This window comes from Leptonotus elevatus, chromosome 15 (genome assembly GCF_054856555.1).
Source record: "Leptonotus elevatus isolate MCC_2025b chromosome 15, RoL_Lele_1.0, whole genome shotgun sequence".
Lineage (NCBI taxonomy): Eukaryota > Metazoa > Chordata > Actinopteri > Syngnathiformes > Syngnathidae > Leptonotus > Leptonotus elevatus.
This window is the reverse complement of record NC_141253.1, coordinates 5,458,217-5,481,456: the sequence shown is the minus strand read 5'-3', so window position 1 is coordinate 5,481,456 and position 23,240 is coordinate 5,458,217. Positions and strand designations below refer to the sequence as shown.

Below are 23,240 nucleotides of genomic sequence, written 5' to 3'. Positions count from 1 at the left end.
AGTAACAGTAAAGGTTGCTGACCCCTGATCTAGGCATGAAATAAGTAGGAGATAGATTTGTCTTTTCTTGCTCCATTACTAAGGTAAAATGGAGCAGATACAACATTATCCCACTAAACATTATTTGCATAACTCGGATGCATAAAACGCTGTGGCTGGACCACACAAGACATTCAATTTTCAAGCTCCCCTTTTATCAGTCATTTGTCTCGAGTGTTGATGTCCATCCTGTCAGCCGCTCTTGTTACTCAACACTGGCCGCTGTCACCGCAGGGCTGCTGCTCCAACACTGACCCCCTTCGCCACTTTATCACCGCTGACCACCCAGACTTAATATGCCCAACCTCAGCGCATTTGCTGACTGTGAACCTGCCATGTTTGGCCGTAGGGCACACACACACACACACACACACACACACACACACACACCAGCCGGAAGTCTTGCTAATACGTCGGCACCCCGAGGGGTCCCGGGGGAGACGCTCATTACATATGTTGGCCACGAGGGGCACGGATAGTGGAGAGTGTCACATGTTTGCGCAAAAGAGAAAATGGCAAGAAACATCCCGGCCGGGGGGGAAATAGCACAGATGTCACTTCATCTTCTAGCGGATGAAGGGTATCCATGGGGGGGGGGGGGGGGGGGGGGGGGGGCTGACGGACAGTAGCTCCTCTTATCACAGAGAAAAGTCACTTCAGGCAGGTCTTTTCCAATGAGCCAAGACACACATTTACAATAGAAAAATCTCTCACAAAATTATATATATATATATATATATATATATATATATATATATAAAGTCATACAATATAAAAAACAACTAAACAGCAGTGACAAAGAAATAGGCTTGGCCATATTGTATCATGGTCTATGTAGCGGGCAGTGGCCAAAACATAGCTAATTAAAATTAAACTGCACTAATAAGCTAACCACCAGAGGGTGCCGGAACTGCACAAACGGAATACAAACCTCCCCTTTTTAACTGATGTGTTGTTAATATCGTGACATGACGATATTGTGGCAATTTTAATATCACGATATTGCCACACGTATAGTTAACCCGATGGAACCCTGCCTGTTTTTTTTAGTTTAGTTTTTTTTTTTTGGGGGGGGGGGTGGCTATGCTTCGTTTTCACACATATTCTCTTTGGCTTTTATTGAGCGCCCTGTGACAAAAGCTGTTTTAGTTGTCCACACAAAGGCCCCGAGCCTGCTCCTCCCTCTGAGCACAAGATCAGCGCAAGAATGTTTTCACTTCATGCCCCCCCACCCCCCCACAAAAAAAAAACACCCCCTCTCGCCTTTTTCATCCCTGCTTTTTCTCACCAAAGTTTTCTCACTGATTAAAAAAGAATATTTAACGACAAGGAACCTTTTCCATTCCCCCCGTACTTTTTCCCTCTCGTTTTTTTCATCCCTCCCTCCTTTCACGCCAAAGAAATAGGAGAGGAAAGAGAGACAGAGAGGAAAAATGTAAAGCAGTAATTTTTCCTACAACTGTGTCAGCGCGCCCATTGTCTGCACTGTTAGGCAGCGAGAGAAAAAAAAAAACCCCAAAGAAAAGGATCACGGGGAGAAAGAGCGAGAGAGCCCTTTCGGTGAATGATGTGAGCCCCAGAATGACGGAGAGAAACGGCAAAATGCAGGAAAAGGGCCGGCCCCTACACTCCCACGTTCGGCCACTTAATTTATTTGAACTTTTAATCTAATTATTAGCTATCGGAGGGGGGGGGGTTGCGGCGTCCATAATAACCCTCTCCCGCATTTTTTTGCTTCCATGGGAGCGGCGAGATTCCCGCCATATGCGAATGGCCCATCAACAAAGCACTTGTCCAAGAAAATTTGTCAAGTCTTTTACGTGTCAGGCTTCTTTTTTTTTTTTTCTTTTTTTTTCTCTCCCACCCAATGCTGTTGTATCAGCACCCTTTCCCCAAATCAAGGGAGAACTCCTTCACCCCATGTTTGTCGTTAAAGAGTACCATTAAGCAGCTGGGTGACAGTGATGGATGCCGATGTGGGTGTTTCCCGGTCAACAAAATAAACTATTGATGTGTGTATCTGATAGGGCGATTGGTAAGTTGGTCTCTATCTCACACACACACACACACACACACACACTGAGAGAGTGTCAATGCTAAAAAGAGCGCGAGTAACAAAGCTGTGTGTTTAATTGAATTAGGTTAAGGCCGGCCCACAATTTCACAGCTTTCACATGCGTCGAGCCTTTGAATTTATTAGCCATTCTTTGTTGTCGCCTCCTTTTGTGGTGCGTTTTAGTTGACCATTATTGATTTCAATGACTTGTAATGAATACTTGTCACTAGATATTTATTTGAGTGCATTTGTCATGCCTAACAATGAGTTTTTCAGGTATACCAAAAGATTTACTTTTTCAAAACACGGTCCATGTTGGAGACTGCGATCTAGCTAACTTTGAATTTGGTTTTAGTTTAATGATGATTGATTTCAATGTCAACAATATTATTATTATTATCAATAATAGTAATAGTAATATAAATTATTTTATTCACTTGTATTTCCACTTATTATTTCTTCTATGTTATAAAATGCAGACATTAGTAAATATAATGTATTTAGCATATTTTCCTCTTTTTTTTTTTTCTTCCAGTAAGCAGTTGAATAGGTTGTACGTACGTCTGACTGACTTAATAATATGGTCCAATGGCAGCGCGCTTATTAATGCAAATTGCCCTTCCACTTAAGTCTTGCCGTTGCTGTTTCTTGCATTAAGAGCGCATGTTTGTAAAAGACTTCTGCAAAATTGAGCTCCATTTTTTTGTCAAATTCACGACCGCACAGCTCACACAAAAAACACGTGCACTGTAATTATGTACGTCACTCGTGTTATTTTTCATAATTTGTCAAATGAACTTAAGCCATCTTTGCTCCCTCCCCAGGTGTCCCCGTCAAGGTGGTCAATGTGAAGCAAGGCATATCCAAAGACACCCCTTTGGAAATCTTTTTATTTCTAAATGAGATTGGGTGAGCATTTTTGTCATGTATTTCTTTGTAGTTTACATTTAATTGAAGGGAAAGTGTGCTTGATTGTTCTTTCTAATTTTACAAAAAAAGAAATTCCTTTAAAAAAAAAATAAGTAACTGTCTATACATGTCATTTTTTACGAAAAAGCAGAAGCTGTATAAACAATGAAGATATATAAAAAAAAATTCTAGTAGCATTCAGGGAAAAGATTTATTGAGTTATTATTTGCTCCAATTAAATATCAATATTGTGTGACTCTCTTAGAGGAAAGCACGGAGTGGGTCGCATCGACATTGTGGAGAACCGTTTCATCGGCATGAAGTCCCGAGGTGAAAACAATTACGCTTTCATGATCATCCGAAAAACCCCCGGGCCCACTTTTCAAAAATCCCTCGCTCGTGTGTGTGCTCTTACGCCGAAACGCATCTCGATATTGAAACCTTTTCTTCTGTTCAAGCCTTCCTTTTCACATCGGAAGCTTTTTACGCAATTTGCAGTTATTTTACATGAGCGCTTCCAGTCGGTAAAAGCAAAAAACCCGTCTTCTGCGACAGATTGGAATGATAGACTTCTATTCACGTCCGCGTGTGTGTGTGCGCAAATATCCACGGGAGGAAAAACAAACATTTGACCGTGAGCGCGTACCTGCGCCGCAGGACGCAAAACATCTGTCTGTCACTTGTGCAGTCTGTTGTCACTTCATCTCTGTTTGTGACAAACATCACAAACGCTAGAAAATAAGTGGGGGGGGGCGAAAGCCACCTACACACCTTTTCACCGCCATTCAGCGGCTGTGACACAACGTTGGCAGGTAGAAATGCGGGGAAGTGGGAAGCCCACTTTTCCCTCCCGTCGCCTGCACAAAAGAAGAAAGAGGAAGAGCAAACGGGAAGAGGTGGAGGGCAAAGTGTCCAAGTGCTCGAGGTACTCCCATTGAGTGCATTCGACGGCAGCCTTCGATGGAACGACAATGAGAGACGGCCGGGGGGAGGTGGACGTCGTACTTATTTTTTTTTTTTGTCAGGTCATATTTATTTGTGTCAAAGAATGTTGCCACAAAACAATTTAGCAATCCTGTCACAGCGCTGTCGGACCTCTGACCTTTTTGTGCACAGGCGGAGATAGTCGGAAATCACCGTTTGGGGATGATTAAAGATGATTGACATGTCCCGCTCTCCTGGGGGGGGAAAAAAAGGAGCAAGAAAGTAGAGTCCAGACCACTGCCATTAAAAATCAGTAAAGGAGAAACTGTCGAAAGTCATCATCATATAACAGTCTTGAAAAAGTGCCTGAAAACGATACTGGGATAAATGTAAATAGTAGTAGCAGGGATGTAACGTTAACAGATTTTCGGAAAATAAGTTCTGATTTCAATGATGAATCGGTTGTCAAATTAATCGTCAGCTATTTTAACAATGCCAGCATCTCCACAGTAATTATTCACTCATTTCTGCAGTCCTTTATGAAAGACGACTGATTAGCTTCTGTGTTTAATCTAAATAAATTTGGACATTTCCAAATATCAGTTTTTACCTTTGAAAACAATGATCGAGCCAGTAACATAGTACATCAGTCCCCCCCCCCCTTTTTTTTTATCTCTACACAAATTCGAAATTGACAACAATCGGCGGTGGGAAATGCTTTTGTAATACACTTTAATGCAAAATTGAAATTATCCGATTATTTGAATAATCGATTCTAAAAATATTCCATAGAGACTGCACGAGATGTGAGTGCATCTAATACCCCTAATATATGTATATATGTATATACGTAGCTAGATCGAAAGAATCAAAACAAATCGAGTCATTTCGCTTTTTGTACACAATTGTAGCGCTTCCCATGTGTCAAGATGCGTATCAAATCGTTATGTAAAATAAAGAGATTTACATGTTGCATATTTAAAAAAACAAGCAAACCAGTTTGACTTAAGAATGTCTCCACGAGATCAATGGTGATATATAATGGAAAAGGCTCACGGTTAGCGCCGATAGTTCAACTCCTTCAAGCAATGTATAAAAAAATACTCTCAGCCAGATATTTTTTAACCTCCTACATAAAACAACTAATATAATAATATGACTGTTTGTATGTGTTGCTGCACTATTTCTTTTGAAATCTGCTGGTACAACCGTATTGTATTTCACGGCTCTAACAGTTTGGCTGTAGGTTTAGTAAATAGCGCACCTTTTACGTTTTGCATACCTGTAGTCACTTTATGAGATTAAAACCACGGAAAGCACTGGAGGTGTTTTCTCCTTAAGCCTTAACTCGACTTCCGAATAGCTTCCCATTGTTCTTCCTCTGCCGTTAAGCCATTTTTAAGCCAAGTTTACTTGGAGGCAGTTTTAACTTATTTATCTGATAGAGGCGAGCGAGCGGAAACGTCCCCACGCGCCCTCTGCGGCTCCCATTGGATCACCAAAAGGCCACGAGCTCTTCAAGCTCAGGTGGCGGCCTTTTGAGGCTTTGGACAATTAGCGACGGGGCTAAGCTGGGTTTCTGGCCGCCAGCGTCGCAATAAGTGCTTCTCCGTTTTCAGGTCAGGACTGGCACTGGAGGATTTGCAGTCGTGCAGGCCGAGAGATTAAATAGCATAGCAGTTTTCGGCCTGTAACCACCTTGTCCCCCCCCCCAACTCCCACTCCAGTTTTTTTTTTAGCTGACATTTGAGTGACAGCTTCATTTCTGCTGTCAGCCACCTCATTTTTTTCAGCCCCTCCCAGACCAGAGGGGGTAAATTGCAGGGTATAGGCAAAGCCCCGGTCCACGCTGCTGGCTGGCAGGGGCCTCCTACCCTGTCATTTAGCCTGCATGGACACACTCTCCCATATTTAGCAAGGAGCTGTCTGTCACATGGCGAATGACTAATAGGCATGTAATTCAGAGAGACCTGTGAGCAGATTCTTTTGATGGAACCCAGGGGCAGCAGATACAATGGAAAAAAACGCAGAGGCCCCAGAAATGAACCCTGAGGAACACCATATTCATATTGCACCACTATCTATTTTTTTGCTCAACATAGTTAGTGTCATGATGCACATGAGTAATTGAGGGATGGCGGACCCAAATGCAGGACGTGACGAGACTTGTCGTCAAGACTGGGACAGGGCGTGACTGGACTGGTCGCCATGGCTGGACAGGGCGTGACTGGACTGGTCGCCATGGCTGGACAGGGCGTGACTGGACTGGTCGCCATGGCTGGACAGGGCGTGACTGGACTGGTCGCCATGACTGGACAGGGCGTGACTGGACTGGTCGCCATGGCTGGACAGGGCGTGACTGGACTGGTGGCCATGGCTGGACAGGGCGTGACTGGACTGGTCGCCATGGCTGGACAGGGCGTGACTGGACTGGTCGCCATGGCTGGACCGGGCGTGGCTGGACTGGTCGCCATGGCTGGACCGGGTGTGGCTGGACTGGTCGCCGTGGCTGGACTGGTCGCCGTGGCTGGACTGGTCGCCATGGCTGGACCGGGCGTGACTAGACTGCTGAACCGGGCGTGACTAGACTGGTCGACAAGGCTGGACCGGGCGTGACTAGACTGGTCGACAAGGCTGGACCGGGCGTGGCTAGACTGGTCAAGAACACCCATAACAAACAAAAACCCAACCCGCACAGAACCGAAAACATGACAGCTCGTATGACGGAGTTACAATAATAAAGAAATCACATGACGTACCATCATAACAGCCACAAGTTGACTACTGGATGCACAAAAAGTCACTTTTTCACCCTAAAATTCAATCGTAAAATGTATTTGTCAGGGATCTACGAAACTCCTGGAGGTACCATTCTGTTGGAGGCCCACCTCGACATTGAGACGTTCACCATGGACAAGGAGGTGCGCAGAATCAAGCAGGGGCTCGGGATCAAGTTCTCTGAACTGGTCTACAACGGTGAGTCGCTCAAATAGGATATAATATTCATGCCACCTGTACGTTTTATTTGGCTTGTGTGTGTGTGTAGCTCAGGTGTCTTAATCCTCCCTTCTGCTCAGTCCCCAATTTCCTCCGCACCTTCATCCACATAATAGGATCAGCGCCATTAGAGACTCGACTCTTCGGCTACTTCATTTATACCCTCCAGAGACGGGCCGCACACACGCACACACACGCTCATGCTTTAGAGGTGTTACCCTAAAAAAAACAGGCCAGAGAATAAAGATGAATAATCAAATAGTTTAAACCAAGAAAAAGCCTGCGCTTGCATCTGTTTTCCATTACTACAATATTCAGTGTCCTCCAGAGACTTTGTATCCCTGTCTCGGCTGAGAGGTGGATTAAAAGAATAAAACGAGTGCGATATGTAAACTGCACACATGCAATTAGATTTTCCAGCAAAGACCTTTCAGGCACGCAACACGCTTATTAATGCTAATGGACGACTAATAAACTTGGATTACAATAATTTAAAGAGATTAAAAAAAGGAGCCGCGATGAAGGTTTTTCGCCTTTGGATGAGGACAGACGATGAGGTGGAGGTCAGGTGCTGATCAGAGGAGGACCCCTGCCGAGTGGCGCGGGACCTTCTTGAACAAATGCAGACTTGAGCCTCCTCCATCTGTCGGGAAAATGCTAAGGGGGGGGGGGGGGAGCTCCAAAATGCAACACGCGCACCGTCCACGTAGCCATTGGTCAACAAGCATCAACAATCATCTTGTGACCTTTTTTATTTATTATTTTTTTTTTTTTTTAAAGATGATACCGTGAGCTGTAATGTGAAGATGCAAGCTCTGTAGAACACAAGTCTGGAGATGGACTATAGCTTGTTTTGAGGAGCCTTTTGTTTTTTCCTCTTTAGTAGGTACAGAAGATCTTCGGGTTATGATGGTGTTCCTTTCCTTCGTATTATGTGTTTTATGTATATTATGTGTAGAAAATAAGCGTGAGCCTTTTCGGTCTGTATGTTTCTTTTTTATGACGGACCTGTGTGTTTTTTATTTTTATTTTTTATGACTGATTGAAATAATTTCTATTCATTCAATTGCCAAGCAGATTATCGATGCCGATATTCAACGTTTTGATGAATATCGTCGTCTGCATTTTGGAAGAATCAAATGGCTGATAATAGATCAATTTAAAACTGTTAACTTCAGAGAACTATTCATTTAAATTTTCACTTAACTTTATAAGAGCTGCTGTTGAGCCTGGGGACTCTCCGCGCCTTTTTGTTTTTGTTTGAAATTAAAATTCAAACTACAGTTGACCTCGCAAGATTTGCATGTTCGTGGATTTTCTTTCCTTTTTGTTTGGTTTTAATGTTTATCAGCATTATTTTTTAAGACTATCCTGGGTTTGTTAAAAAAACAAAAACAATTTGGCCAATTATTTTGTCCAATGCTGATAGGGCCATTATCGGCCAATTAATCGGTCGGGCCCTGCTACTTATAATTAGTATGTGTATCGGCCCTGAAAAAAAAAATCGTCACCCTCTTAAAATTATTCAAGTCATTTTTTTTGCAAAAATTATTATTATTATTTTTTTTTTTACCTGAATCATTTGTCATCAAAAAGGACTTAGCCGATTATTTTAAGAAGGGGTCAATATCGGTCTGTCGCTACCTCATAACCAGAATTTGAATTAACTCGTTTCGGTTCTGTGCGGGTTGGGTTTTTGTTTGTTATGGGTGTTCTTGTTGTTTTTGTCTGTGGTTGGTGTTTTTTGTCTTATGTTCCTGGTTTCTTCCCTTGTCTCGTTATGTCTAACCACGTCCACCTGTGTGTGTGTGTGTGTCTTCCCTTCCCAAGGTGTGTCTCATTAGTTATGGTGTATTTAGTCTGATGTGTTTGTCCAGTCGGTTTAAGTGCATTGTTTACGTTATGTGTGGAAGTTCGTGCGTCAAGTCTTCGTCACAGCCAAGTCGTTCGTCTTCATCATAGCTAAGCAGCCTTCATCACCGCCAAGTAGCCTTCGTCACCGCCAAGTCGCCATCGTCACAGCTAGCCAAGTCGTCATCGTCACAGCTAGCCGGGTCGCCACCGTCACAGCTGGCCAAGTCGCCACCGTCACAGCTGGCCAAGTCGCCACCGTCACAGCTGGCCAAGTCGCCACCGTCACAGCTGGCCAAGTCGCCACCGTCACAGCTGGCCAAGTCGCCACCGTCACAGCTGGCCAAGTCGCCACCGTCACAGCTGGCCAAGTCGCCACCGTCACAGCTGGCCAAGTCGCCACCGTCACAGCTGGCCAAGTCGCCACCGTCACAGCTGGCCAAGTCGCCACCGTCACAGCTGGCCAAGTCGCCACCGTCACAGCTGGCCATAGCCCCAGCCAAGTCAAGTCACTCCACAGCAAGTCAAATCAAGGCAAATCAAGTCCTGTTAAGTCACGCTCCGTTCCAGTCATAGCGACCAGTCTCCTCCCGTCCAGTCATGGTTATCTGCTCACCTTTTTCCCTATGGTTAATTAAAGTTCCACGCATTGCACTTGATTCCCGTTTCCCTGCATTTAGGTCCACCATCCCCCAACCACTCGCGTTCCACCCTGATGTTAACTCTGAATTTGAATCACCCCCTTGGCCACACGTGTATAAAACACAAATCACGTCGTGATGGTCATAAACAAGCAAGCAGCTCCTGAGAATAAACAACCCCTGCCACTAACACTGTTGCGGTTTCCTCTCTCAGGCTTCTGGTACAGTCCAGAGTTCGACTTTGTGCGCCACTGCATAGCCAAGTCCCAGGAGAACGTTGAAGGCAAAGTGCAGCTGTCCGTCTTCAAGGGCCAGGTTTACGTTCTGGGACGAGAGTCGCCCAAGTCTCTCTATAACGAGGAGCTGGTCAGGTAAGCAGACAAGAGGTTGATGAACATGTCATTTATAATATAATAATAATAATAATAATATTTGGACAAACCAGCAATAGAAACAAATGAAAGCAACATGTAGTGTATTTGTATTGACATTTTACTTAAGGTTAGTGAACTCACCACAGTTGGCCCCGCCGTCGGGTCAGCTCGCCCGAGCCTCCGTCAACACGCTACACTCATAAAGACATCAGAGGCTTGTAAAGCTCAATTCCTGGAGGGCGGCCCCCCGACCCTGATTTCCCCCTCCTTTTCCAAGCCACCCCCGTGACCTCGCAGCCGCGCTAACAGTGGGTTTGTTCAGGAGGGTGACCCCCCGATGCCCCGTGGGCAGACTCGGCACTGACCAAAGTTTAAAAAAAAAAAAAAAAAAATCCATATGCCTCTCCGTCCCCACTTGAGTCACACACACTCCACTTGTACCCGAGAGTCAGCCGGCTCATAGTGTTTTCAGCCAGAGGAGAGAGAGAGAGAGCTGATGTTGAGCGGGCTTTTAAGAGGAAAGTAGCAAAAGTGTCACGCTTGTTAAGCGGGTCAGGAGGAGCGATGCCTCAAGTGCACAGCCGTTTAGTTTCTCACAGGGAGCAGACGCTATTTTGCTCTGTACGAGAGAAAATGAGTCAAAGGGGTGGGAAAAAAAAAAAAAGAGCTCTTGTTAGTTTCTCTGTCTGTGAGGTCGCTTTTCAATCGCATAATGTCCTCTTGGGTGGGGGGTATGTTGCAATAAACTCAGTGGGTGCGACGGGAATGGTGACATTCTTCTTTTACAGTATGAAAAAGTGCAAAACACTTAAAATAGAGAAGATCTAGCACGTACAAAAAATTTTGGGGGGGGGAATAAGCAGCGAACAGATCATTTGAGGCTCTAGGTTCGAGTCATCCTGCCAAGGTGAGTTATGTATGTCAAGTACAAAAACGGAGTGTTTTGAATGCAATTTTTTTTTGTGAGATGCTAGTGGTGAGAATAAGCTCAGTTGCTAGCGTAAAGTTGCTACTATGTCGTCCGAGCGAGGTGTCGCGTTTCACCATCACAAAGTCCTCAGGCCCTACTGGCAGATGGGCCCTGAGGTTCCCCACAAAAGAGCCCACTACAAATGTCTCCAAACAAACGACAAAGGCATCCCGTAAAATGCACTGATTCACAGCCTGCTTCGGTTTAAAGGGCAGTAATTAATTCATGAGGAATACTTCACTACTCCTTTTTTTTTTTTTGTAAAAATATACAGTATGTTCTGTACTAGGGTTCGACCGATTGGCTCTTTTGAAATCAACAAAAAAAAAATGGATTTTTCTTTCTTTCTTTTTTTTTTGCCTTTTTTTTTGCCTTTTTTTTCCGATTTATTTTCTTTCTTTTTTAACATGTTTTTACACTTGAACACATTGTAACATAAGACAAAGTAAGGACGTTCAAAAATCCTTTTGCCAAAATATTTAATCTCTCTGTCATGAAGTTAATTACTGAAGGAAGTATTCTAAAAGAGTAAACTGTTCTACCTGTAATTCAAATATTTGTTGTGCTCAAGAACTGGGGGAAAAAAAAGAAGTTATTTTACTCGTTATATATTTTTTTTAATTCATCAGTTCTCGGAATTGATGCTGTCAAATATCCAAATCGGCCTTTAAAAAAATCCATATTGGTCGGGCCTTAGTATGAACCCTGCATATACAATTAAAAAAAGTATTATTTTTTTTATGTATTTATATTAGAGCTGTCAAACGATTAATTAATTAATCAGATGAATCACATCTTAGAATTTTGATTAATCCCTTAATTAAAAAGGCTTTTTATCGCCAAATTTAAAGAGCACCTGTTATGTGTTAATTCTTTCGACATTTAATGTTATGAGGACGTCTTAAAAAAAACATTTTGGATCCACTGCACACGCTCATCTTTTACTTTTTCTATTCAGTTAATTACTTGCATAATTTAAAATGGGGGAAAAAAATGCCCCCGATTAGTTTGACGTGAACAAATATTCGGAATGTCATACGCAAACATTTATTTAATTCTTTACTTTTTAATGCATGTAGTTATGTTTATTACTCATATATATTATCTTGTCTTATTTTCCTGTTTTTATGTGCAGCACTTTGGTTCCCCTGTGGATTTTTAAACGTGCCATACAAATAAAGTTGAGTTGATTTTAGATTTACATTTTTAACGTAACCATCCGCTGTCAGCTAAAGGATCACCTGCGGTCAAAATTAATCGTGTGATTAATCTGCGTTAATTCATTGTGATTTATGAATTAGTTGACGCTTTAACTTTTGACAGCCCTAATTTATATACAAAATTGCTCAGCATTCAGGTGCTGTGATGCCCTCACATATGGGCAAGGAGAGCCACAGACGCCAACTGTCAAAACTTGCTCTTAGGCAACTCGCGCTTTACATGCAAACTAACCAACCACCCCGATTCCATCTCTTGAAGTCATTCACTTGGCCACGCCCCTTAAAGGCATTACAATCATTTCACTTTATATTACATTCTGAATGTGCTATCATTCTTTTTTTCCTTTTTTTTTTTTTAAACCCATACGTGTATACTGGCTATGCTCGAGAATGAATATACCTCGAAGGAGTAGTCGCACACATTTGTTATTACACACAACAAACGCCCCCGCCGGCGTCTCGGCGTCTCGCCGTCTCTCCTTGGGCAACAGTAAACGGCATCATTAGCACAGTGGCAACACAGCCCGTCACTGCCCCCCATGTGAGAGGGGGAAATGTCACCCTCCTCGCCTGCCTGCCCGCTTCGCCTCTCAATTAGACGGCAGGGTTTCTACCAGCAAAACACACACACACACACACACACACACACACACACACACACACGCTGCCATATTCTCCCAAGCCACTCACTCATAATAGCGCTCAGGTGCCGGGCAGGGAGCCTTGTATTGAGAGTTGATGATTTAGTTGTCAGACTTTCTTTTTTGATAGTGTTTATCCTATCATTTGTTGGCAATTTCCTCTTTGGCTAAGTGCTTGCAAAGAATGAGCGCCGGGCGAAAACACTGGGCGGCCGGGAGAGGACTCGAGCCAGGCAGTGTATTAAGCACGGCAGGTAGAAAACTGCCGTAATTACGCGCCGCGCCGCCGCACGCCTTTTGTGTCCGCCGCGCACTCGGGAGGGATGGCGATACAGAGCGACGAGGCATTGATTTAGCACCTTTTTTCCGAGGCCTGCGGGGATGAACCACTTTAGAGCAGGGGTTCTCAAACTTTCTGGGTACGGGGGACGCCAGACACGGGAGACGTTTCCAACGACCTCCGCATAATCTTAAAGGGAGAGGTCGGCGTTAAACATTTCTTGACAAGAATACGTTATATGGGACCTCATTAGTCTAAATAGGACATTTGTGGAATATGAGTTATGCAGCTAAATGCAGCCATTTTTATCAATCTCAATTTTGCCATTTGCTGCCGACTGAAGATGACATCACAGTTGCTCAAAGCTCAGGCAACGACCAATCACAGCTCACCTGTTTGTTTTTTTAAGCTGAGCTGTGATTGGTTGTTTCCTTAGACATGAGCAACTGTGATGTCATTTTCACTCGATAGCAAAATGGCCGCCTTTTAATAGGTGCTTAGTTTTCTTTTAGTTTTAGTTAGTTTCAATATTAGTTTTAGTTTTAAATAAAATGTGTATTACTTGTGCGCAATATTTAAAAATCACTGTGGTAAAAATAAATCTAATTAAAATCACATTTAAAATCATCCCCAAAGGCTCATGCATTAAAATTAATTACCAAAGACTAAAACAAAGGACATTTTCACTATAATGTTAGTTAGTTTTGTAAGCGTAAAATGTAGTTTTAGTTTTTTTTTTTTTTTTTTTACATTTTCGTTTCTATTTTATTTCGTTAACGAAAATGTTTTTACATTTTAGTTTTTTGGTGTTAGTTTTCGTTAACTACCTTGTGTAGAATTGATTATATGAGAGGATAGGGAGGATTTGGACCATTTTTAACTATTAATTAGATTATGATTCAATCATCAAAAATAATTATCAATTCATTTGATAATTGATGTTGCAGGGCTCATTGATATTTTATGAGAAATGATAAATAACATTGACTTTCTAAGTCTTCCGTCTGTCGCGGTCCCCTGAGGGTCCGAGGGCCCCCGTTTTGAGAACCACTACATTACAGCCTTATCTGGTCGACTTGATATGATGGGATTGTTTTATCCAAAACGAGCATCTGATTTTTTTTGTTGTTGTCCAATATTGACTGATGCGGGTCAAAAATCCGCTAAAGTGGAGCAACGATGGAGGAATCAATAGGCACATTACTCCCACGGAACGCTTTATCAACGATCCAGTTATCCCAGCGGTTAATGAGGCTTCACGTCTCGTGTGTTTATCGCTCCACTCGTAAACATTTCACTTTGTCCTGTCGTCCTCTCTTGTCTCTAGCATGGACGTGCAGGGAGACTACGACCCGTGTGACGCCTCAGGATTCATCAGGATCAACGCTGTCAGGTCAGCAAACGAGAAATATTAGCTTCTGCTAACCTACATTTACAACCTTAATTCCTTTCCAATGTATTTCCATCTGTCTGTCTGCGCTGCTTCCAGTATTTTTTTGTGTGAATGTTAGATTTTTTTTTTTGGGGGGGTGTTTTTGTGTTGTGTCAATCTAACCTGCACGGGTGCTTTAACTGTAATAGCAACAGGGGCCGTTGCTATCTGCCCTACAAAGACGTCAGCGTTTTTCTTTCCTCTGATTGGTTGCTCAGAGCAAGCCAAGTTTGACTAGCAAAACGTGTCGGTAGCAAACTGACGCCTCATTACGTTTAACAATCAGCATCTATGGTGAGTATTGTATTTTTGTATTTTTGTTTTTTTGTTATGTTATTGTTCGATGATGTGGCACAGCTATTATATTGCATTTTTGTACAATGGTTTCTATAATTATAATGTGATGTCAAAAATGTTCTTTACAAATATATGTTCCGTGCGCTCCCAGTAATGTTTTAATATAGTGTTTGTGGAATATGAATTAAGCATAAAAAGGTCAACCATGTCAATTTCAATCGTCACCATGTGTCAGTACAAGGCAAAATGGCCGCCCGCTGAGATGGATAAAAACAGGTGGATTTTTCTCAAAGTGTCACATGTTGAGGCCGTCATAAACTTGTGTGGAATTTACAAGAGATTTTTTTCCCACTACAGGCTGAAGGAGCATCAGCGTCTGCAAGGTCTCTCCAGCAACAAGCAGTGAAGGAGCAACTACACCACAACTTGAAGGACCATCACTAAAATACTGGCAAATATTTGAAACTTGCTCATTACATTCCATTGCGACATAATATGTTCAAAATTAGGCCACTCTAAAGTGTTCTGGATGGTGATTAGTGATCATTCATTCTAATGGGAATAATGCTGAATAAAAATAAAAAAAATCAATTGAAGTGTTTTATGGGCTTTGCAATTGTCCTGCGTCCTTGTGTGTACTGTACACAATGTATAAAATATGTATCCAAATCTGTGGTAGCAAATGTTACATTCACAAGATTTGGCACCCTCAGTATTTTTTAAAATGTCAAAGGCATATATTTTTTTCTAATAACAAGTTATTAGAACTATCACTTTTTTTTCCACATTATGCTTCAAAAGTGACAGTTAGTATAGTAAAAATATGTTTTATAATTGGCAAACTCACATTTAGTCAAATTTCATATTCTTATTATTATATATATTTATTTTCAAATAATATAATATACATTATAGCATATAAATTAATGTGGGATAATTGCAGGTGAGTTCTCAGTGAGTTTTATAAGCTACTTAGATGATACATGCAAACACAAAAATAGACGACATGCAGTGTAGATACCAAATGGAATTAAGTAATTAAAATTTATAAATACGTTCTACTCTATTTTAAATATTACCATGCTCCCAAAGACGCATTTATATGTTTTTTTTTATGCTGGAGCATACAGAAGGCTTTGATGCAACCTCTGAACGGAAGTGAATGCTTGAAGCAATGGTAGTTATTACAAAACGGCCAGCAGGTGGCAGCTGAGTATAAGAGATCAACCAGGGCCAAAAAATCTCTTTCCTCCACAGTTTTAAACAGATTTGTGAATAATGATTGAACTTAGCTATATTCTAACGCTAATTGCTGCAAAACAAACATAGAAATATATTTTTTTCCCTGATGAAAGAAGAGACTCTAGTCTTTTTTTTTTCTTTTGGTAGGTTCCATGTTTTTATAGCACTAGAACACAATATTGTGTGGGCCTTGCAAAATCAGTCAAAATCCAGTAAAACAGCCGGGAGCAAAGGGGGTTGCTTCAGTGGAAATGGCTGAGAGTGAATGAGTTAAGAAGTTGACTGTGATTAATTTTGTGTAAATGTATTTTAAAAAAAATCAACTAAATGATCTGTAACATTTCCACCATATTTGTTTGAGCAAAAACAGTCGATTCTAGACATTATAGATGAGACTTTTTCTACCAAGTCTTGAGTGTCCGTGCAGACGTTCCGTCACCGTTTTGAGATTTCTGCTCTGACGCAGGTGAACGTCGACATAATCGCTTTGGTGAGCAGAACTGACGAAAGCTATTTGTGAGCTTTAAACGGCAACAGTCCGATGAAAAGCAACAAGTCGCGCCAATGCACGCCTTTTTCAGAAGAATTATATATTGTAAGATCAATTCCTGGCCATTTCAACTCTGAACTCTCAACGTAAAAAAAACAACAACAGCGGAATGAATCAAACGTGGGTACTTAGTAACGCCGATCGTTTATTATGTGGAAGCTGGATGCATTTGAAAATAACCTAATTGCAATTTTGGCACCCATTTGCAGTATTTTTCCGTTTTTCTCTCCCACACAGGTAAAGTTCAGCAAAATTCCATTAACGCTAATGTGGGGCGTTCCACTCATGAACAGTTCAGTCAGTGTATCACTGAAAGGTGTCAGCGGCAGAGTCCACGTCCATAAGGGGACCTCCCGCCGGGTCCGGGGACCCCCCGCCGGGTCTAATGGGCAATGACGGCTCCTCGGACCCTGAGTGCTGCGGGAGCCCGCCCCTCCTTGCTATCTGCCGACCCGCCAGTCCACCTCCTCCCCGCTCCTGCTCAATTACACGGCAGGCGTCTCAGTCTTTGCCTGGTCAATTACCGGCCAGCCCCGGCATTTACTGTCACGCGCGCACAGGTTGCAAGATAATCAGTGTCTGAAATGGCCCCCGTATTCAGATTAGTCAGTCAAGCTGAAGGCGGGCGGGTGGGGAGGTTGTGGAGGGGGGGGGGGGGGGAGTGATCGGGGACAGCTATCAATCTCAATCTGACTTCAGCACCTGTTTTAGAAATCTTGGCATGCCGCTAAGATGTAAGTCTAGAGATAGTCCGCATGTTTTTGAAAGTGAAATACATGCTCTATCGGGTTTAAGTCTGAAGATGGCCTTTCCCTAAGAGGATGCATGCTGGGATACTTGGCCATTCATTCGTCGTACGCTTCTCATATTCCATCTTCTCCCTCTTACCTGCGCTGACACCTGACCAAGGGAATTAATCATCCTTGACCCGGGACCAATTACCCATCATTACCCACTCAGAGGGGGGGGGGGGGGCAGACATGCGTAACAATAGCGCAACATGAAAAGTTGACGGCGGCTGCCCTAATGGAGTCCCGTGCTGTTTCCCCGTCTCTTCGGGAGTCGGGGTCGACTAACCTTCAAGTCACAAAGCCAAAGTACAAAGGAGCTTGTTGTTCACCTGACCTCTGCGGAGATGAGGTGAAAGGACGCTTGCGCAAGTTGGGAGCACTCGGTTGTGTGAGAGTTGGGACGAATCTGGAAAAGGTTGATCCAATTTAGTCACCGAGTGTCTGATTCATTAAAGCTGCTCTTTATAACAATTTGCCCCAAAATATTTGTATTGCCTTTTATTTGACCATTTATGAAACATTTTCTAATTCATAGATTGACACCTTAGCCGTTTACTCCTGCAAGCCTCTAGTTTTCAGATTGGATTCGGGTTCGAATTTCCCGCCCTCTGCGGACGTGACGTCATGTGCGCATTGTGTACATAAAGAAGGGAGTGTGAAATTTCATTTTTCGGCCACAGGCGGCAGTAGCGATTCGAAATGTAAATTTCTGCGTTCAGTACAGTGATCTGAATATATGACTGGATAGCCGATCGGCCAAGACTTTTGAAGCCGCGAGGCCGCCATATTGCTCCTCCCAAGAAACGTTTCTCGGCATACGATCCTATAAATTTACAGTATCAAAATTGGAGAACAGCTCGATTTATGATGTTTTAAATTTGTTAAACATAAACAAAAGGACATTTTACAACTTGCCTTAAATACATGTATAAATTACATGCTTAATGATGTCTACAGGAGACAACTATATTTTTATTAAAGAATTATAACTGTAATTCAACAAAAGATGCCTCTGCTAAATGTATTATTGTGGTTTAAGCAACTGAGTTGGTAAAAAAAAAAAAATCCCATTCCTGTGTATCTATTTGAGCTCTATTTAAATAATTTTAGTTGACCAGTCCCAAATGGTCTGACCAATATTTGGCATTTTATTTTGTTATTTTACTAACACCTTTATCATTTTTGGTGATCAAAAGGACTCAAGTAGAATTAAAGTGAAAACTTTTTTTGTTCAACCACAATTGTATCATTCTTTAAAAATATATATTTATTATGATTTTATGCTCTGCTAACGTAGTGACAAAAATAAATGAATAAATTGCCGCTACAGTTAGCATTAAGCTAAATGGTCTTTATGACAAAGCTAGCTTTAAATACGTAATGTGGAACTCTTTGCTTTAGCTAGTTTTTAGTTTGACAGTAGACCAACCGGGAGTGGCGATAAACAGCCTAAAGCCTCTTTTTTGAAAAAAAACTGCCTGTAAAATGACTTTAGTTGAGTCCACTACCACCATACAGCAGCTCCTATCTCGGGGTAACTCGTATCTCAAGGCAGAACTGTACTCAAAGTGACAAAAACTCAGTTAGCCCGCACTCAAATCTATCAAATCGCTTTCCTTGACCGACGAGTGCATTTTCCGCTTCGGTTTGAGTGTACGGAAGATTGAAGTCAACGTAGTCCTCCTGTCTTTTGTCCTCCGTCAATGCGTTGTCTTCATGGAGCTGTTCGCTGACCTTTCCTCTGGCGCACAATGAGGCGGCGACAATGACCACCAGGGGGGTTAATTACCCACAATTACAAGCCGACATCACCGCCCCCAACGCTTTTTATTTTTTGCCGTAACCTAAGCCCAAAATGGACCCTGTTCGTCCGGGGTCCATTATGACGTCTGTGGTCTTACCTGGGAGCCGGGACCCCCACTTGTGCCCTCCACCTGTACAAATAATGCAGCTCAGCTCCTTCCGGCCTTTTCATTGCGCTACCATATGTGTATGTTTTTTTTTTTTAATTACTGTTTGTTAAGGCATCAAAAACGTTGCACGTTTCAGCTAATGCTTGACTGGTAAGTGGTAATGGACCACTCCCGGGAGGTTTGTGGCCGAAGCCAGTGGTGCCGGATTATGTGATGAGGTCATACAAAGGGATTGAGGACTCGGGGTGAATTGTAGTCTGGGTCATTTTCATGTAATTTGATCAGTAACGGTGAAGACATTCATTTTGAAAATCAATACATTTTACTGATATAAGTATTTGAGTTATTGATAGTGTAGATAATAATTGTATCAAAGAAAAAAATGTATATAATGTAATTTTTTTTTCACACTTAACGCCATATTGTCTTTATCGTTATGCGTCCTTAATTTTTATTTTTACGATTTGCAACATTTTGTGAAGATGTTAATTACATTTTTGTTTATACTGCGCAGTAACCTAATCGCAGGTTCTCGGTTCAATTCTGCTATTTTAGCATAATTTTTTTCTGTGCAGTTCACAACTGTATTTTGAGCTAACACTTATTATTGCGGGTAATTCCACTGTCGGCCGCTAGATGGCAGCACACTTGCTTCGTTTGAGATTGTATACATTAAAGAAGAAGAACCAGTATTTCTCAGCCTCGTTGTTGAAAACGATTGAACGGCAACTGCTGTAATCCTGCTTTTTACGCCTACCGTCACTTTTCTGACGTTTATTTTAGAATGCACATCTTTGTGCACAATTCTGCTTTCTAAGGTGTTTTAATGAGTATCAATTTCACTTTTTGAACAACTGAATTAAATAAACTTTTTAGCCTATGCTAATTTATTGAGCTGCACCCTCCGTGTTTAGTGATTTTTGACAGTGCTCTTGTACTCCAATTAGATGTCGGTGCAGCAGCGCGACAGAAGGTGCGTAGCTTATAGATAAAGGCGTCTGCAGCCTCTGCGCATAATGTCATAATTTGTTCATTGTGTGCGTACAAAACGGGGCCCCGGCGCGAGCAAACACGTTCCCGTCGCTCTAGAAACTTGATCTTTTCACGAGGAACATCAAGAGACCATCTGTGAGGAAACATGGCAGGATACATTTTGCCTTGCAGGCTCTCTCTAACATCCACCGAGCCTCTAAATGTGTGTCTGTGTGCGCGCAAGTGTGTGTGTGTTTTCTATTGATGTCAAAGCCTATTTTCTGGTGTCAAAGGACAGCCATTGCCAGCTCCTGTCCTTTAGATCTATAGACAGATGGGGCCATTACGGTCAGAAAGACCACCAACCCCCCACCCCTCCCTTGTTTGGCCTGAGCCGGTGATGAAATATTGATGGAAAAATAGAAATATTTTGCCTGCTGCTCTATGTTGGAGGTTAATGAGTGTGAAGACTTTGCCAGCTCCTGTGACAACAAGATGTAGCTAAACGGCCGCCGCCATCATCGACAATAGGAGTCTGCAGGAATCAATAAACTTTTAGCACTGGTTTAGCTTGCAGAGCTGTGGTAGATAGATAGATACTGTAGCTAGCTAGCTAACTACGATAGATAGATAGATAGATGTTTTTTAACACGTTAGGTTTTAGAGTTAACGTGAGAAGTTTCTCATTTTAATGTGATGTTTGACATGATAACGTGTTAAGTGATACACACATGATAACGTGAATTTTTTTTTGCCGTTTTTAGAACGGGCCTGCGGGGCTACTCATGATCCTTGGTCGCTACAGCATTGGTGACCCCGCCACCCTTCGCTAGCTAGCACATGTGCAGGTCTTTGTAATGTATACAATATATGAGTGTCACCAAATTGCAAGTCCCTTAATTTTCTCGAAAAACACAAGGATTCTGAGGGACTGAAAGCTCTGGCAGTCGGGGGCGGGGCTACTTATCGCATTTAAATGTGATTTCAAGTTTCAAACCTGTAGAGTTTAGACGGTGAACACAAATCTGATTGTGTTCTTACGTCAATAGCATCTTATTGATAAAAAAGCGTGTGCTCTTGAATTTTTTTTTTAACTATCAATAGCGACCCCCCCCCCCCCCCCCCCACACACACACACACACACACACCTCTGCCACTCCACCTACCCAGATACCCCGGGGGCAGCAGTGTGTAATGCAGCATGTTGATCTCCAAATCAATAGATTTAGCCCTCTCATTTGCTTGTGCGTTTGACTGTTGGGGGAGAGCGAGAGGGGTCCTGCTGGCACACGTCCTTTAAGCTGTTCGATCCGTGGCTGTGATGCAGTGAAGGGACGAGGGGAGCGATGTCAGCGGATGCTCTCAGTCGCTCCCTTTGGATGATGTAAATGTTTAATGTCGCTGGTTATTTGCTTGTTTTGTTGCGTGTGTTGTTGTTGTGATGGATGGGAGCTTGTTCTCGCTTCTGGAGGCTGCTGGCAACTTTTCAGGCCGTCGGGCCGGCCGGGGTGTTTAAGTGCTGGGCCCACGCTACAGTATCTAGCGAGCTATCTAGCTACACTATCTAGCGAGCTAGCTAGCTACAGTATCTAGTGAATTAGCTAGTTCGCTAGATACTGTAGCTAGATAGCTTACTAGATACCACCACTAGCTAGCTAAAGTATCTAGGGAACTAGCTAGCTAAAGTATCTAGGGAACTAGCTAGCTTAAGTATCTAGGGAACTAGCTAGCTTAAGTATCTAGGGAACTAGCTAGCTTAAGTATCTAGGGAACTAGCTAGCTTAAGTATCTAGGGAACTAGCTAGCTTAAGTATCTAGGGAACTAGCTAGCTTAAGTATCTAGGGAACTAGCTAGCTTAAGTATCTAGGGAACTAGCTAGCTTAAGTATCTAGGGAACTAGCTAGCTTAAGTATCTAGGGAACTAGCTAGCTTAAGTATCTAGGGAACTAGCTAGCTTAAGTATCTAGGGAACTAGCTAGCTTAAGTATCTAGGGAACTAGCTAGCTTAAGTATCTAGGGAACTAGCTAGCTTAAGTATCTAGGGAACTAGCTAGCTTAAGTATCTAGGGAACTAGCTAGCTTAAGTATCTAGGGAACTAGCTAGCTTAAGTATCTAGGGAACTAGCTAGCTTAAGTATCTAGGGAACTAGCTAGCTTAAGTATCTAGGGAACTAGCTAGCTTAAGTATCTAGGGAACTAGCTAGCTTAAGTATCTAGGGAACTAGCTAGCTTAAGTATCTAGGGAACTAGCTAGCTTAAGTATCTAGGGAACTAGCTAGCTTAAGTATCTAGGGAACTAGCTAGCTTAAGTATCTAGGGAATTAGCTAGTTCGCTAGATACCACCACTAAAGTATCTAGCGAATTAGCTAGTTCGCTAGATACCACCACTAAAGTATCTAGCGAATTAGCTAGTTCGCTAGATACCACCACTAAAGTATCTAGCGAATTAGCTAGTTCGCTAGATACCACCACTAAAGTATCTAGCGAATTAGCTAGTTCGCTAGATACCACCACTAAAGTATCTAGCGAATTAGCTAGTTCGCTAGATACCACCACTAAAGTATCTAGCGAATTAGCTAGTTCGCTAGATACCACCACTAAAGTATCTAGCGAATTAGCTAGTTCGCTAGATACCACCACTAAAGTATCTAGCGAATTAGCTAGTTCGCTAGATACCACCACTAAAGTATCTAGCGAATTAGCTAGTTCGCTAGATACCACCACTAAAGTATCTAGCGAATTAGCTAGTTCGCTAGATAATGTAGCTAGACAGCTCGCTAGATACCACCACTAGCTAGCTAAAGTATCTAGCGAACTAGCTAGCTAAAGTATCTCGTGAATTAGCTAGTTCGCTAGATAATGTAGCTAGATAGCTCGCTAGATACCACCACTAGCTACAGTATCTGGCTATCTCGCTAGCTACAGTATCTGGCTATCTCGCTAGCTACAGTATCTGGCTATCCAATCCACATTCCTGTTTATCCATTAGATATCCGTCCATTTTTGTGTGACATGAGTATGCTGCTGTCACGAGCGAGGCGGAAGAGAAGAAAGCCACCAACAATCCCCCGATTGACACTCTCACCTGCTCACCAATGCATTTTTCTTTCCGCAGTGGTTGATGTTTGGCGCCGTTCAT

General features: G+C 42.5%; 1 protein-coding gene across 1 annotated transcript in view; it reads left to right on the top strand.

Moving 5' to 3' along the window:
- Positions 1–15,227, top strand: part of ass1 (argininosuccinate synthase 1) — a 28,386-nt gene extending 13,159 nt beyond the window's left edge. The window contains exons 10-15 of the mRNA XM_086097628.1: positions 2,920–3,004; positions 3,270–3,334; positions 6,773–6,904; positions 9,632–9,788; positions 14,230–14,295; positions 14,989–15,227. Of these exons, the coding sequence (XP_085953754.1) occupies positions 2,920–3,004; positions 3,270–3,334; positions 6,773–6,904; positions 9,632–9,788; positions 14,230–14,295; positions 14,989–15,037 (554 nt within the window). The 3' untranslated portion in view covers positions 15,038–15,227. The remainder of the gene's footprint in view (positions 1–2,919; positions 3,005–3,269; positions 3,335–6,772; positions 6,905–9,631; positions 9,789–14,229; positions 14,296–14,988) is intronic.
- Positions 15,228–23,240: the final 8,013 nt, after the last annotated feature.